This window comes from Mchenga conophoros, linkage group LG10, assembly GCF_057382185.1.
Source record: "Mchenga conophoros isolate Kocher_MC1m ecotype Shallow Benthic linkage group LG10, M_conophoros_male_GT1.1, whole genome shotgun sequence".
Taxonomy (NCBI): Eukaryota; Metazoa; Chordata; class Actinopteri; order Cichliformes; family Cichlidae; genus Mchenga; species Mchenga conophoros.
Window position 1 is genome coordinate 19,465,235 of NC_140535.1, and position 16,221 is coordinate 19,481,455.

The following is a 16,221-nucleotide window of genomic DNA, read 5'->3' on the forward strand; positions in this document are numbered from 1 at the left end:
TACATTTATAAATATGAAGACATTGTAACACTTCTTCTTGTTGTCTGGTTACACAGCAGATACCGAAATTGAATTTAATAAAACCCTATCCTGCCAGATTTAGAACAGAAGTTGAACAATTGACTTTGCTGTCAATATTCAAAATTGTGCATGATTAATAATTCTCTTTGGAAAAAAAAGAATTCTGATTAGTCAGATGGCTGGCATCCTTTTAATGTGTGGCCAAACTGACCACTTACTGTCCAGCAGGAATTTAGTTTTGTCAGTCTGTTGAGGCTTAGGTCCTGATGACACTAATCCCTTTTTCAGCCCCCTGCTCGTCACATATACAGATAGACACACGCACACACTCTCACCAGGGTGTCACTGGCAAAGGGACGAGGCTTTGTGTCTGAGAAAAACAGACGATTAACCTGCTACACACACCAGGGATGTTTGCACATAGACAACCTGAACATCCAGGTCCAGCCACACAGACCAGTACAGCCTCCCTCAGCAGCGCTCACACCAGCAGAGGAGGAGGAGGAGGAAGAGGAGGAGAGAGTGAGAGGCAGCTAGACTACCTGGCAGCCACGGTTGTACACAAAGACTTAGGGGGAAATAAACAAGCAGATGTTTCTAATGAAGTAGGAGGCTTTGTTTGAGCACTCAGAGGGGATTGGGGTTATTCCGTCAGACGAGTCACCGACTGGTCGGTTATATAGTTCCATCACAGACACAGAGGAAGGTCATCAACCTTGAGAGGGCAGAGACGTTTTATTAGTTAATCTGAACTGGGTGAAGTTGAACAAAGACCTAAGATCATCCTACATTTGGGAACCTCCCAGATGAAGACGTTTATTAACCGACCTTCCAACAAATCTGTGGGAAACAAAGACAAAGATGGCTCCAGACTGTCTCCATGACTTAAATGTAAAAAAAAAAAAAAAAAAAAAAAAAGATTCTGTTCAAGCATACTGTTGGTCAGTCCACCACGCTGGAAAAGTAGGGGCAATCAGCAACGGCAAAAGTCCAGTGGGATATTTAATTTATTTTTTAATAATTATCTGTTTATTACATCATCATTATTATTATTTATTAAACAATATTTTTAAAGCACTCAGTGTTAGGAGGCACAGTGAACATGCACAGTTTTGTGTAAAATGAAGGGTTAAACCAGGGAATGGTCCAAAACCAGCTGTGAGCAACTGGTGGGGTGTGGTCCCTTTGTCGGAGGAAAACCAAATACCAGGATAGGAAAAGGCAGAAACGAGGATTAAATAAAGTCATCTATTGCGCAGGTTGAAAAAAATAGTACAGATATAATGTTTTCAATGTTTTCCTTAACAAAACATCTGACACACAACCATCTCATTACCACTCTCACCCTCATCCCTCAAGTATTATCAGAACCAAATTACAAGAAGCATCATTTAATGCTCTCAAAACCAATAAAACTGAAACATTTGCCTTCTCACAAGATAATCCTTTTCTATCCATCGAAAAAAAAACCAAACATATTTTCAAAGTTGGCACAGGTGGCACTCCCTGAGATATTTTTTCCTCTCCAAAAACAAGATCAGAAATTCAATCAAAGAGCAGAGCACAGCCAATCAGCTCGCAGAGTCCGTGGCAATAACAGCATCAGTCTGAGCAGCCATTGGTCCTCTGTTTCACACAGAAAAGGCTTCAATTGGCTGCTGCCGTGCCGAGGCTTCATTGCCTCCATGGCAACATTGCTTCCTTATTGCTTAGGGAAGGTGAAAACAGGGGAGAGAGGGGAGGCGACTTTCACTCAGACGCTACCTCTGCATTATTCATCCTTTGTCCCCGAGTGCTTGTAGAATGAGAGGTACTGACAGACGTGTGTTTCTATGTTGGTCCTGGTTTGGGTGGTAACGATTGGTTCAGAAGTAAGAGGTGAACGGGGTGAAATCGGTGCAATAATTGCACTCAGTAGTGCAACACATCCACCAACACCAAGTCTATATATAAAAACGGCCAGATGAGTTCAGAGGCGATCCACTGAGCCGTTCCCTGAGATGCAGACTTTAAACAGAGGTAACAGCCTTTAAGCTTCATTTCATTCTATGGGGAAAAAACAAAGCAAACTGGGAAATGTATTCCAAAACGAGCCTGCTACCCACCCTGTGTAACAGGGTGCAACAGCGCACATCTGGACTGGTCGGCTGGCTTGCATCATCCATCCGCAGGATGCGAACAGGCAACTCATCCTTAAGCGAGAGCTGGATAAAGACAACACTTCTGCTGCGACCACCGCTACCAGAAACAACAAAAACCATGCGGTTTGTTTGTTGTTGTTTTGACTTCGCCCCCACTACCAACAACAACAGTAGAGGGTGGGGAGAATTAGAGGGAGGGGGAGGGAGAAAGAACCAAGGGTGGAGTTACGAGAGAGAGAGAGAGAAAAACATCACACAGAGATTAAGGTTGGGGGGCTGGAGGGGTGAGCTCATTCACGACTCTTCCCTTGTGTGTGGTGTGTGGTTGAACACGAGTGGGGGGGGGGGGGGGGTTAACGTCTGTTGACAGGCATGCTGGCCAGCGAGCTGGCTGGCTGTTCCTCCGGCGGTGAACACGATGACGAGATGGCAACAGGCAGTCAGCGTAGCACGTGCTCTCAGTTGCCATCGCAACCTGCCCTTGGATACAGCGTGCTGGTTGGCCGTTTCTCACTGTTGTTGTTGTGTGAGGCTGATGAAACCTCGTGGGTGAGGGAGGGCAAGCGGTACGGCGTGGAGCTGCTTTTTGGTAGAAAGTGTTGCTAGGCACATTAGAGGTCAGCTAACAAACAAACACTTTTTAATGCTCTAACATTTAATCAACCCACTGACCCCGACTTAAGCAACCTTCCCAGTTTTGATGGTCTTAAACTGGTTGTTTAACTCTTAAATCCAAGAAATACGTCTAATTAAAGACAAAGCAGGATAAGCCACTGATCCCCAAACAATTTAAGTGCAAAAGAAACATTTAAAAAGATTATCCTGACAGTTTAAAGTTGTCTCGCTTGGTTTAAACTGCAATGTGAAACTGACAATGCCGGAACATGTTTGAAACTTCAATGCTTTATTACGCAGATGAGAAAAACATGTAACTTTGAGAACAAAACGAACAATCCAACAATGAGTAAACGCACAGAGAAACAGATGGTAATTTCCACCCATTCTGGAAAATTCAGTCATCATTGGAACAGAATAATGCAAATACTCTTCAGTTCCTGCGACGACTGGACGTTTAAAAGCATGTATCCGAGCCTGATTTCAAGGCTCCACACTTGAGGGAGAGAACAAAGAAAAAGTGTGTGTGGCCTTGAGTCGAGTGGCCAGATCAATACAGCATTGTGCTGAGTGAGCAGCCTGTTTGATGAGATCCCGAACAAATAAACATTCTGCTCGTAGCGCGCATTCATTCTGCACTACGACCTACAGGGAAGACGGTGCCATGAGCCGCGAGAGCTGGCAACGTGATTGATTACAAGTGCAGGGAGGCTTTGTTTCACCACTGGTAATCAGGACAAAGCAGAGTGGAAGCTTTGTGTGTGTGTGTGTGTGTGTGTGTGTGTGTGTGTGTGTGTGTGTGTGTGTGTGTGTGTGTGTTTTTAGGTGTTGCGGTCAGGACGACTCATATAACTCGAGGAATATGTCACAGATAAAAGCATTAATGTAAAGGTACAGCTGAGGGGTGTGGATACTAAACATCGCTGTCAGGCGTCATCGCATCCCTCCTGAAGGCCAATCTCGATCTCCTCTAGCCTGTGTGCCATGGACATGACCAGCATTTTCATCTAGAAAAGATTGGGGGGGGGGGGGGTTCATGGAAAGAGAGAAAAGGATGGTTTAGAAATTGTGTTGCGTTTTGGGCAGGTAGAGGATAGAGAGAGGAGGGAGGGATTCAGAGCGGGGAAGAAACAAAGGGGGAAACGGGACAGGTGGGAAATGAAGGGAGCAGCGGGGAGCAGCAGTGAGGAAGAAAGTGGGGAGGAGGAGTAAAGATAATTGGTACAGGGAGACAGTGAAGAAGAATGAGGTAACCCAGAGAAGAAGTGGTCAGGGGCAGACGGGTGTGAGGGGCAGTGAGAGAGTGGGAGGGGTGGGGGAGACAGGTCACTGAGGGTAGAAGATTAAAAACCCAAACAAGTGTCTGCAAGTCACAGACAGACAGACGGAGGGACAGGGAGGCAGACAGACAGAATACATTAAGCGTGGCATCAGGAGCCACGAGCATCATCAGATAGCTGAGAACAAAGACCAAGAGCAAAAGGGTTCGGAGAGAGAGCACGAATGCCACCTGTGTTTACCAAAACTGCTGCACGATTTTTGTTTGTCGTTTTACATTTTGCAAAGAGAATAAAAACTATCCTCCTATCACACCTTCCTTTCATTTAACAAAATGGGCGCACGCAACAATTTTTTGTTTTGTTTTTTTTTATCTCATAGTCAGTGTACGAGAACTGGTAAAACAGAAACAGACGCCAAATTATTCACTCCGTGCTGCAAACACAGGGACATGTTTTTCTGTTTTTCTAACTGAGTGGAAGACAATGATGTCAAACTCGTTAAGCATGGAGCTTTTGCACACCTGAGTTACCTGCCAGCCGTTTTTTCCTACGCTTTCTGTTTCTTTGTTTGTTTGTGGTTTTTGTTTGTTGGAAAGCTATGGGATGCTTGACGCAGAAAACTATTTAGGACTCGATAAAGGCTAGGCTCTATGAGCAGAATCGATAACGGCACATGTATCTAGAAAATCTGAGTTACCGTTCTGTCATTTATTTCCCCAAATAATGAGGCAATCCTGATATAAAATGCCAGAAAACAGTAAAACTTGACCTGTACTTTAACTTGGTTAGCAATAAATGTCATAAACATAAACCAAAATTCAGTTAACAGACTAAAATGACACTTTTCAAACTCAAAAACATTAACAACTGATGAAAGTTCAGACCTGTTACTATCAAAACATTTTACTGAGCAATAAAACGTTTAACTTTATACCTACATGAGCCTTGGATTTAAAAAACACCCAGCTAGATATCTTAAAAATTGAAGCCTTAAAGTTGAAACTGGGTTTTTGAAGTGTATCATCTTGATGTAGGGTTTTGTCTGCAAACAAGTAATAATAGAAAGCGGCGATGTTAATATCTGAGCTGAGCAAAAAACCTTTATAATCTTGTTACAATGCACCAATAGCTAACAAGACAACCTGCCTATAACCAGAAATTAATATAACTGTTGTGTAGTTATAGTCTGATTAATCTGTAATCTATATAGACAAGCACTAAACACTCAAAGCAAGATGGATTTAAGAAGTAAATCCAACCCAAATATTAACCAAAGCCAGTATGAGGTAAATATCTTCACTTCATTATGCACTTTCCTGGGGTATCCCTTTGTCTGCGTCACACACAGTGTAGTAATATTCTCACAGCAGTGACACTGGTTTAATTTAATCAGATGAACTGGGGGGGTTTTCACGTATATCTTTTGGTGGATCACAAAAATGGAAAAGGAAGAGGGAAGGCAATTATACACAAATACTCAGGTCACGGGCAAAAAAATTTAACAAAGCATTTAACGAACTTTAGACACACCTACAAGTCTTTCTAGATATTTAAAAAGACATACGCTGCTCGTGCTTTGTTTTTCTTGTCCCATAATCAGCATAACCTGTTCCTAATATACTGCTGCACAGATAACATCTCAAAATGCAATGGTTCACATGGTCTGTGATGAAAACTCACAGGTTGGTGCAAAGTGAAAGCAGAGCACCGCGCACACACACCAAGCTACCGTGACAAAAACACTCCATGACCAAAACATGTTTTTCTCCAGCGAAGATTCCTCAGCATGGTCTGTATCACATCTATTGTCCCCGGTGCAAGAGAGTGTGGAAGGGCTGGCAGGCGCTCCTGCGCGCTATCGCCGCCTACTGGCCAATTAGTGGTTTTGTGGGATATTTTAAACAAAGGGTGATTTAGACTTCAACTTTGGGAGTCATTCCACGATTCCCGTGAAAAACCTGACTAGAATTCCTGAGCAGTGATAATGAGAATTATAAGATGACACTAAATTAGGGTAAGGAAATTAAAATTGAGATATTGGATAACTGCAAACAGGAGATTTGGATGTCAACACTGAACCCTAAACATATTAACATCACTGCTATTATTCCAGAGAAAATGGTATAGTGCTTGCATAAGACGAGACGGATAGATGAGGTAATGTCTGATATTAGTGTCTGCCTGCCAGTTACAGCACAAAGGGTTTCCCAAAAGTAAGCTGATGTCACCGTTAGTACAACCTATGCATTGGGCATCAACGAAAGCGCTGCTTGTTGCTAATGAGAAAGTACTATGTCAGAGACAGGTCAATAAAGAAAAACTATTTCAGAGTTTAGACCTGCTGACCAGATTTTGATTTTTTAACATTAATACTTTTTGCAAAGCAACAATACAATTTTAAGGACTAATGTCAACCTGCGTTTGGAGATATAATCAGTTTACAGTGAGCTTTAGAGCAGAAAATCTGCTCATTACGTGAAACATTTTGTTTTTCCCAAAGCAAGACATCATCAGGGAAAGCAGACAAAGAGAAGCAGCAGTAGTAATTTACCTCTGTCAGCTGTTGTTCAACAATGCCTCTGTACTCCAGTGTTACTGGCTGCTCTTTGGGGCCCTCTGCTGCCAACATCTGGCCTCCAGAGCCGAGCACGTAGCTGAAAAAGATTTCCACTGTCAATAAAGTTGTAAAAGGAGGATTCACACCATGAACACATTACGATTAATGGTATTAAATACAATATCATGACCAGAGACAGTACAGCTTATTGCAAAATAACTAAAATATTAATAAAAATTTGTTCTAAAATAACAATATACAACACGTCTCATCTCTTCTGTTTGATATGTAAAATGTCAAAGCTTTGTGTCTCAGTTATTAATCTACTTTAACAAATCAACAAAATATTTTATTCTTTAAATCTTTGTGAAAAGTTGCACGGGAGATTTTACTTCTTCCTCTTCTATTTCATCGTGAGTATATACTAAAGATCCATGTTTTAAGTGGGGGTACACTGCTGGGTACACTGGGTTAGACAACCTTTTTGCCTTCAAGGTTCAAAAAGAGCCACAAGATTTGCTGTAGATTCAAAAAGGTGCTGAAAACACTCCTCAGATATTTTGGTCCATATTTACATGATGGCATCACACAGTTGCTGCAGAATTGTTGGCACATCAATGTTAATTTTCCGTTCCTCCACATCCCAAATTTTCTCTGTTATAGCTTCTCTATAATGCACTGAGCTCATTGTCAGGTTCAACAAACCAACTTGATTGAGATGATTTGAGCTTTGCAATGTGATGCATTATCCGCATGGAGTCATCAGAAAAGTAGTGAATTCATGAACCATGTTTTGTTGTTGTTTAAACTAAAGTCTGTCCCAAAAACGCACCTGTCGATGTCAGCGACACTGAAACAGAAGGTAAACCTCTTGTGGTCCAGGTTCTTAGGGGTGGATGTGTACACCATGCCAAGCACAGAATGGCAGCCTCGACAGATGAGATCCACAACCAAACTGTAGAGAAATTAAAGGAGGAAAAAACACAACATTCAAACAGAGAAACAGATTTACTCCAACAAGGACACACATACATATATATAAAAAATGCCAAAAGAATGGCTTACCCTGCTCCTGCCCCGATGGACGTTGTGGAATCAGGCATGCACATGTGGTATTACTGCTCTACCTGTACTAAAACTGCAACGCTTCAGAGGTAGATCTATCTCAGAGTCCACTGCAGTTATCTGACAACTATCAACACTTTTCATAGCTGAAAAGGCTGTTCACAGAGTACTGAATATTAATGGAAAGTTTGCATGAAGAGGAAAAGTGTGGTAGGAAAAAGTGAACTAGCAGGAGGGATCATTGCAGACTTGATTGTCAAGAAAGGTTGATTCAAGAACTTGGGAGATCTTCACAGTGCTCTGAGGTTGCTGTCACCACACACAGACATCCTCGGCGAAGGACCGGCAACTGTTGTACTCCACATATCAAGCCTTTCCTTGGCTAGAGACAGCTGAAGCATCTACAGCACATTCTTCCATCTGCTGATCACCTGATGTTATTGCTGTGCTCGATGGGTCAGCTAACTCCCCTGACTTGAATCAGAGAGAGAATCGGTGGGGATTTGTCAACAGGAAGATGACAAACACCCCATAACACAGACCAGCTGAAAGCCACCATCAAAGCAACCTTTGCTTCAAGAACACCTCAGCAGTGCAAGAAGATGATCACCTGCTACCTATGCATCAAGCTTTTCAAGGGCCACAGAACTGAGTGAGGAGTGTGAGAGGTCCATCCAGGTGATGTGACTGAAACAAAAACACTATCTGTTCAACCTGATTCCACAATCCTCTCAGGAAGTTTTTATGAGTAATTTCAGACTTCTAAAGTCAACTCCCACATGGTTGGATGTGTAGAATTTGACACTAGCATCAATCAAAAAAGGGAAATCCAAGTCTTTACTGAAATTAGAGACCATCTTGAGTTTTCAAGGTTCAAGGTTCTTTATTTGTCACATGTATAGTTATACAAGTATAACACACAGTGAAATGTAACCTGACACGCTCCTCGACATGTGCAAAAATGGGGGGGGGGGGGGGGGGGGGGAGAGGAAGAACATATATATATATATATAGTATATACATTGGGTGAATGTGCAGTGGTAGCAGCAAGCAGGTGAATTCTGTACATTAATAACAGAATCAGAATACTTTATTGATCCCTGGGGGAAATTATTATTATAGACATCTGACTATTTTACAGAATAGACAATATAAACATATTTAAAATTAAAGGAATTTGAAATGTACATTGTTCCTTGGTTAAGTGTCTGGAAGAGAGTCCTGTCTCAGTCAATTATAGATGATGTGAGAGGGCGGGTGTGTGTGTTTAGGGCACGGATGGCTTGGGGATAGAAGCTCCTCTTGAGTCTCTCTGTCCTTGCCCTAATGGACTTGATTAAATAAGAAATCATAAAAGACTCCTATGTGCAAGTTCTGGTGCTTTCATCCACTTGTGAACATTGTAAGTTTTGTGCTACACTAGTATTAACTAGTAGTAAACTAGGTGGTAGTAAAGGACTGGAATACATATTTTACTGCTGGGCATCATCTTACCAGAGAGACTTTTTACTTGCTTCGTACAGTCGGTTCTCCTTTCCAATCATGACATTGTCAGTGACCCCTAAGGATAAAAAATAGGTCAGCTGAACGCAGCTCAAAAATCTGTAAATTCACATCCTGTAAATAAGCACACCAGGCCATCAGTCTTTTCATTCATTTTAACATGTATCTCCTTTTAAAGTAATAAATATGAAAGGTAAAATGCATGTCAGAAGGGCACTTTCATTAGTTGAGGCACAAAGTTACAGATATATTAACACCGACTTTAAGTAGAGGGTGTTTTTACTCAAATACTTATTTAATCTATTAACTTTTTTCATTTTTTACATTTGAAGTTCACATAAGAAAATAATATTTACATTTCTGTTAAATTCTTTATGATTGTTTTGCCCTTTTGAAAATTTCAGAAGCAGTTTAAATAGTTAACTTTGTAAAATGGGTACAATGCACAAACAATCAAGCATTGATAACATATAGTTAATATTGCTGGTGCTGGGGTGGGTGGTAGGCGTTGAGCCTACAAGGGGGCCCCAAATCAAACTCTGGACCCATAACAACTTGGGCCGGCTCTGGGCTAAAAGGGCAAACAATCTCCCAAGCCAAACTTACGCTTCAGTCTGATTTGGTTTAGATCATCTTCACTTCCATCCCAGGACAATGAATCGCCGACAGGCAGCTTGCATTTCGCGCAGATGAAGACCACAGGTCCGTCATCGCCGTTCTCCTCCTCGTTCTCGGTGGGGCGGAAAAGCTTTTCCCCGACCGTGGTGGAGTCTATGCTGGACGCGTCAAACGTGGAGTTATTTACACTTTTACTGTAAGATTTTTCCAACTGTTTCCTCGTCGCCATTTCTACTCGCTTTTTCAAACAAGCTATTTTGAACTTCGGCGGGTTGTTGACGGTGAAGTAACCATCCGAGAGGTATCCGACGATACGAAACGTTAACCTGCACGCACTTCCGCTTTCGTCCTTCCACTCGGATGCATTTTTTTTAAATAATAATTTTAAATATGAATATTTGTTAGCTTGTTGTTGTTTGTTGGCCGTTAACGTATTTATTTATTAGCTTGTGGCACTCAGCCCGGTGAGAACAAAGCGTATATCAGTGGCGATTCTGTTGGGTCTCTGGGCAAATAAATAAATGAAAAATAAAAACAAATCACAGGGGCCACCTCTAACCAACATTCATCATTCACTGTGTTATAATTAATCTGACACCAACAATAAAAACAGCAGGTCAGGTAAAACGTTACTAAAAGTAGTGAAACTCCAAAGAGTAATTAAATTCTGTTTTATTTATACAGCACCAAATCACAAAACCTGTTGTCTCAACGCACACAGAGATGAGTAGAGATGGTGAAGGTGAATGAGAATAAATACCTAGGATCAGTCATCCAAAGCAACAAACAATACACATGAGATGTGAAGAACACAGTGCAAGCATGGTGGATATGAATGTAAAGACAGAAGGATAGCAGCGAGCGTGAAAGAGAAGCTTTGGAAGATTCTAGTGAGATGTGCCATGATATTTGGTTTGGAGGCAGTGGCACTCCCAAAAAGACCAGAGGTGGCTAAACTGAAGATACTAAAGTCTTCATAGGAATAGTTCAGGTTGAACATTTTGGAGACAAAGTTAGAGAAGCACAGCTGAGATGATTTGGACATAGGAGGAATGGTGGACACAGTGGGGAAAGGATGATGAATATGAAACTACCAGGGAGAAGGGAAAGAGGACGACCAAAGAGAATATTCAGCGATGTAGTGAAGGAAGACATGCAGAAGGTTGTTGTGACAGAAGAGGATGCTAGGGATAGGATGAGATGGAAGCATGTGGTCTGTTGTAATGACCCCTAAAGTAAGGAGTTGAAAGAAGAAGAAAATGTCAGAGTGTGAGACTGAATCCAGACTGATTCAGAACAATAATACAACAAAAGAGCCAATATCACTTGTGAAAAATGTGACCAAATTGGAAAAGTTAAAAATTTAAGACATTCCCTCCACATTTTTATTTAGGTAGGTTCATGTTGTTTTGTTAATTTGTTGAAATTGTAATTTTTAGTTTTATTTCAAGAGTTGTAGCTTTGAGTTTAGCTTTGGTTAGCTCTAACAATCCAAGTCTACAAGTCTCTTTAGTTCCGTCGAACTGAACGGAAATGGAGGCGATCTATTTTAAGTTTTTCTTCATCTTTGTTTGCCCACAGGAAACGTGAACCGGAAACAGTGTTTTGGAAAAAGTTTTTTTTAATATATATTTTTATTTAACTTACCAACTGTGATTGATTACGCCTGTTTATCTTTTATTTAATTTTGTATTATGAAATATCTTAGAAAATATAGAAAAAACATATGTCTCTCGTTTGTTACTTGACGTGGTTTTGCCCTGTGTTCTCATTGGCCGGTAACCAGGAAGTTTTGGGGATGATTTCGGGGGCGCGAAAACATTTGCAGTTTTCGAGAAGACGTTTGTTTTGGTTTGTGACGACCTTTCAGTAGTCATGTGTGAGAAGATTAAGAAGGTATTTTTCTGTTTCGGGAGCATATCCCGCTGACTGCTTTTGCTGGCTGCCCCGTGTTTATATGTTCCTGCTTGTTGTGGCATCCTCAGGTGAACAGCTGGCTCGGCGCCGTGTTTGGTGAGCAGGTTGTGCCACAGTTTGAAGTCAACACACGGACAGTGGACATCCTGTACCAGCTCGCCCAGTCCAGCGAAGCCCGCTGCAGTGACACAGCCCTCCTTATAGAGGACCTCAAACAGAAAGCTGCAGAGTACCAGGCTGAGGGTGAGTAATTTACAGGCAGTTATACAAAGTTCATTTAATCTAGGGAGGGGAGATAAATATGCTGTGGGTTTAAGACAGCATCCAAGTGCACTTGCACTAATTTTAAAGGCATTTAGCAGGTCACAGTGTAATAGAAGGACAGTTAAAGTTCAGGGATATCAGTCTGTCCGAGCAGGAGGCAGAAACTGCTGATAGGGTAGATGCAGGTCATTCACAGGCAGCAGAGAGTGTGCGACTTCTCCAGGATGGTACATCACTACGGTTTGCTGTATCTTCCATCGTGGTCTCAAAACAGTGGTGACACAAGGAGAGCTGGACAGGGTTGAAGGGCATCGACCGAGCAGTGAGATCAGTATCGGCCCCTTTGTGTGAGGAGGGACAAAAGGAGTGCTGCCAGAGCCCTGCAAAATTACCTCCAGTGGGCTAATCATGTGCATGTTTTGTTACCAAACCTAAACACACAAACTATGACGGTGGCATTAAGGTCCTTTAGTGGGACCTGTGCTCACAACCGAACACCATGCAGATTAACTGGCATTCGCCTGAGAACACCAGAACTGGCAGGTCCTCCCACCAGCGTCCCGTTTTCCTCACAGATGATGTTGCAGGCAATGAAACGTTCACCATGGTTACTCCAAACTCTTTCAGGACTGACTTTTGCACATGGCTATTATGTGATGGATGAGAAATTAAAAATTCAAAGTGCCTACAACCTTTACACTGTAACGTGTGGTGTATTATAAAGTGTGTTTACATTATACTTGGAATACAGAAACACATTTGTCTAGACTTAAACTAGTGAACAGATACTGATAGTGAAGTAATAAACAGTATACAATGATTTCTACATTAAAACCATTTAACTGTTCATCTTAGTTTTCTCTTTGTATGTTTGCCTGATGCCTCATCTGTTTTACTTTTGCACTGTGGTACTCTTCCTCTGATGCATATCGGCCAAAAGTATTTAAAAAAAATCCAAGTTGTTACAAATAATATTAATAAGCCTTTATTTATAATGATTTACTTTTCTCTGTGCTGTTTATGTGAGACATTAACTTCCACCTTAAAGTTTTCAGTGTTTTCTCCACTCAGGTGCTCATCTCCAGGATGTTCTTCTACAAAGTGTTGGCCTGTCCTCTGCCAGTTTGTCAAAGCCAGTTGCTGACTGCTTATCTGCTTTAGTAGACAATGCTATGGTGCTTGGAGTGAGAGACACTTCACTGGGCAGGTCTGTTTTGTTTTTTTTCTTCAATGAAGTTGGCCAGGTTAAAAAAACAGGGTGAGATAAACTGGCTCGTGTCTCGTCATCTTGTGTGCAGCTTTATGCCAGCCGTAAACAACCTCACTAGTGAACTTCTGGAAGCGGAGAAGTCAAATAGAAGACTTGAGAGAGAGCTCCGGGCCCTCAGAAAGAGACTCGGGGCAACTCTGGTGCTCCGGGGAAGTTTACAAGAGTAGGTAACTCACCTGTTCTTATATGGATGATATGTAGCATATTTTGTAATACTGGCAATCTTAATTTTCAGGGATATCAACAAAACTGTCAAAGCTCAGGCAGTGGAGAGCGCTAAAGCTGAGGAGAAGCTGCTCAAAATGGATTTTGTGACAGCAAAGGCGAACGAGCTCAGTAACAGACGGGAGCGGTGGGAGGTATGTTGTTTGTGTTTCATTAGGTATACCTTGTTAGTGCAGGGTTGGACCCCTTTTTTCTCATGAGACCAGGCTTTTTTTTCATATCATTTTTCATATCTTTTTTTAGAAATCCAATTTTTTCTTAGCCCAGGCAAATTGTCGCCTCAGTTTCCTGATCTTAGCTGACAGGAGTGGCACCCAGTGTAGTCTTCTTCTGCTGTAGCTCATCTGCTGCAAGCTTAGTTGTATTATATTCAGAGAGGTTCTTCTGAATACCTTGGTTGTAATGGGTGGTTATTTGAGTTACTTCCTGTCAGCTCAGTGCAGTCTGGTCCTTCCCGTCTGGCATCAATGAGGCGTTTTCAGCCAGAAGCTAGAATAATACAGTACTCCTGTCTGCACCTCCAACCATCAACCAGGTTCAAAGTCACTTTAATCCCATTTCTTGCTCATTCTGATGCTGTGTTTGAACTTCAGCAGATGGTCTTGATGCTCTGAGTTGTGATTGGCTACTTGTACTTGCATTACCAGTACTCCAGTAGGCAGACTGAATAATGTGTATATTGCAGTGATATCTGAGGCAGTTTGAAAAAGAAAGAAGAGCTAATGATAATAATGCCTGTAACATTTTTGCAGAACTCATCAAGATATTTAAAAGTGCTCTGTGTTTCTTTGTGTTGACTCAATTAATTGGAGGTTTGCTTTGGATGAGAAACTATAACAAAATGTACAAATAAGTTTTTGCCCTGCAGCTTTAGAGGTACAGTTACCCTCCAGTTACAGTAAAAATATCCATCATCAGAAGCCAAAAAGATCAATTTTATGTATATAAAACTCTAAGAATGGTCATAGTAAAGGAGAAAAGATGCAGAAGAAAAAGTATTTTTTAAAAACGTTTGGGATGGTATGAAGTGTTGACGACACTACCACAAAAAAGAGATAGTTTTCAAAAAATATAAGAAAAGGTGTAGAAAAATGCACTGTTTTCCTCATTGGGATGACCAGTTTTCCAGTTTTTTTGTTATGCATCAGTGTTTGATCTCCCAGATATAATGTGTGCACCACGTTACAGTTTAGAGAACAGAGATGTTTCTGCAGAACAGGTCCAAGAGTTCCTGTTAATGTCAGGAGGGAGCAGATATTCTAAAGAGCACTGATTTTATTCTGCTCTTTCTGTCCTGCAGGCTCAGCTTGTATCCAGGAACATGGACAAGTCTATCACCCACCAGGCTCTTGTGCAGCTGTCAGAGGTATTTCAGCTTTTCCACATGCGCCCCCATTCATTGCCATGGAAATGAAAATGTAATACCGTCTGCTTAGAGGGTCTGAAAGTGTCATCTTATTTTTCTCTCTACAGGAAGTCACCGAGCTGAAAAAAGAAATAATCCCCTTAAAGAAGAAACTGGAGCCCTACATGGACCTGAGCCCGGTATGTTTGTTTTCACTCTGTTACTGACTTTTAAATACTCCACGACCAAACCCCTTAATCTGTTTTTATCCTTTTGGATAATGTTTTTTGCGCACAAATGACTTTATTAAAACCAACCTGAAGGAAAGGGTTGAACCGTGTTCAGACGTGTGGAAACAAACTTCCTGAATTTGGGTTTCTGAATTTTGTTTTTCCTCCTCTAAACAGAGCCCGTCTCTGGCTCAAGTGAAGATAGAAGAGGCAAAAAGAGAGCTGGTAAGCATCCTAAAAACTCGCTCAATAATGGATGAGATGTGGTGGCTGATTTATTGAATTTGATCCTATTTCTTTTTTTTGTTTTCAGGCTGCACTTGATTCCCAGCTTGAGATGAATGTGGATTTTAAATGAAGATTTGTCTAATGTTACTGTATTATTTACTGTGTTTGTTAAATAATAAAAGTCACTTAAATTTCTTTGCTTTGACACCCACCTTCTGGCTTCTTTTTATGCAACCCAACAGATCTGTGCAGAGACAAGTCTCCTTGTGCTCTAAAAGTAAGAGCTGCTTAGAGGCACTTTTTTCAAAACTTCCAGCTTTAAAGTCTTGTCAATATTATTCTTTATATTTCTCTTTATTTCACAGTTACCTATTAGAGTATTTATTAGAGAACAAAAACATTTGGCTTCATCTGTTTTCTGTTCCTCCACCTCTTCCTGTTTGTTACAGACATCATTAACACTAATCAAGAGCGTTGTCTTTATTTTCTGTTCACTGCAGTCTAATTGAGGGGTTGTTTCCCCTCCGAAGAAGTACTAACAACATGTCGTGAGAGTCTGATCTTTCTCCCCAAATACAGAGACGGTAGATGGCATTAAATGAATAGCTTTGTTGTGATGGCAACATATTTAAAAAAACAGGATTTGGTAACCACGCAAAAGATGTTTGTCTCCCAAACACTTTTAGCAGGAATGTCAAACTCCTCTTGCATCATGGGCTACATACAGCCCACCTTGATCTTTAGTGGGCTGGACCAGAGAAGCTTCTCAAATCTGCCAACACAACTAAATTGTAAGAAGTAAATGTGTGAAAATAACAGGAAAGGTTGTGGTATTTCACTGCCCAAAAAAGTGAAACTTTATATTATTTCATTATTTTTCTATTGCTTATTTACTTTGGTGTAGTATAAATGGCCATGGTGGAGGTCTTTATCTGTAGAAGA

The 16,221-nt window shown here is 41.2% G+C and overlaps 2 protein-coding genes across 2 annotated transcripts; one reads left to right on the forward strand and one right to left on the reverse strand.

The window, feature by feature from the left end:
• Positions 1-2,536: 2,536 nt before the first annotated feature.
• mis18a (MIS18 kinetochore protein A) lies at positions 2,537-10,156 on the reverse strand. The gene is made up of 5 exons (XM_085289143.1): positions 9,789-10,156; positions 9,174-9,240; positions 7,447-7,569; positions 6,609-6,711; positions 2,537-3,784 (listed from the first exon to the last, which is right to left on the reverse strand). Exons 1-5 carry the CDS (start codon positions 10,027-10,029, stop codon positions 3,704-3,706), a joined length of 615 nt encoding a protein of 204 aa, XP_085145269.1. The 5' UTR covers positions 10,030-10,156; the 3' UTR covers positions 2,537-3,703.
• Positions 10,157-11,563: 1,407 nt separating this feature from the next.
• haus1 (HAUS augmin-like complex, subunit 1) lies at positions 11,564-15,474 on the forward strand. Its single transcript, XM_085289142.1, has 9 exons — positions 11,564-11,696; positions 11,786-11,960; positions 13,053-13,188; positions 13,280-13,414; positions 13,487-13,610; positions 14,777-14,842; positions 14,950-15,021; positions 15,229-15,276; positions 15,365-15,474. Exons 1-9 carry the CDS (start codon positions 11,676-11,678, stop codon positions 15,407-15,409), a joined length of 822 nt encoding a protein of 273 aa, XP_085145268.1. The 5' UTR covers positions 11,564-11,675; the 3' UTR covers positions 15,410-15,474.
• The last annotated feature ends 747 nt before the right edge of the window (positions 15,475-16,221 follow it).

What these genes read in the sequence shown, in the direction of transcription:
- haus1 (XM_085289142.1), top strand. Translation starts at nt 11,676, where the DNA reads ATGTGTGAGAAGATTAAGAAG. An exon ending in AGAGACACTTCACTGGGCAG is followed by an intron (nt 13,189 to 13,279) that starts GTCTGTTTTGTT and finishes TCTTGTGTGCAG; the next exon opens with CTTTATGCCAGCCGTAAACA. An exon ending in CTCTTGTGCAGCTGTCAGAG is followed by an intron (nt 14,843 to 14,949) that starts GTATTTCAGCTT and finishes TTCTCTCTACAG; the next exon opens with GAAGTCACCGAGCTGAAAAA.
- mis18a (XM_085289143.1), bottom strand. Translation starts at nt 10,029, where the DNA reads ATGGCGACGAGGAAACAGTTGGAAAAATCTTACAGTAAAAGTGTAAAT. An exon ending in GCAAGTAAAAAGTCTCTCTG is followed by an intron (nt 7,570 to 9,173) that starts GTAAGATGATGC and finishes ATTTCTCTACAG; the next exon opens with TTTGGTTGTGGATCTCATCT. An exon ending in TTGAACAACAGCTGACAGAG is followed by an intron (nt 3,785 to 6,608) that starts GTAAATTACTAC and finishes AATCTTTTCTAG; the next exon opens with ATGAAAATGCTGGTCATGTC.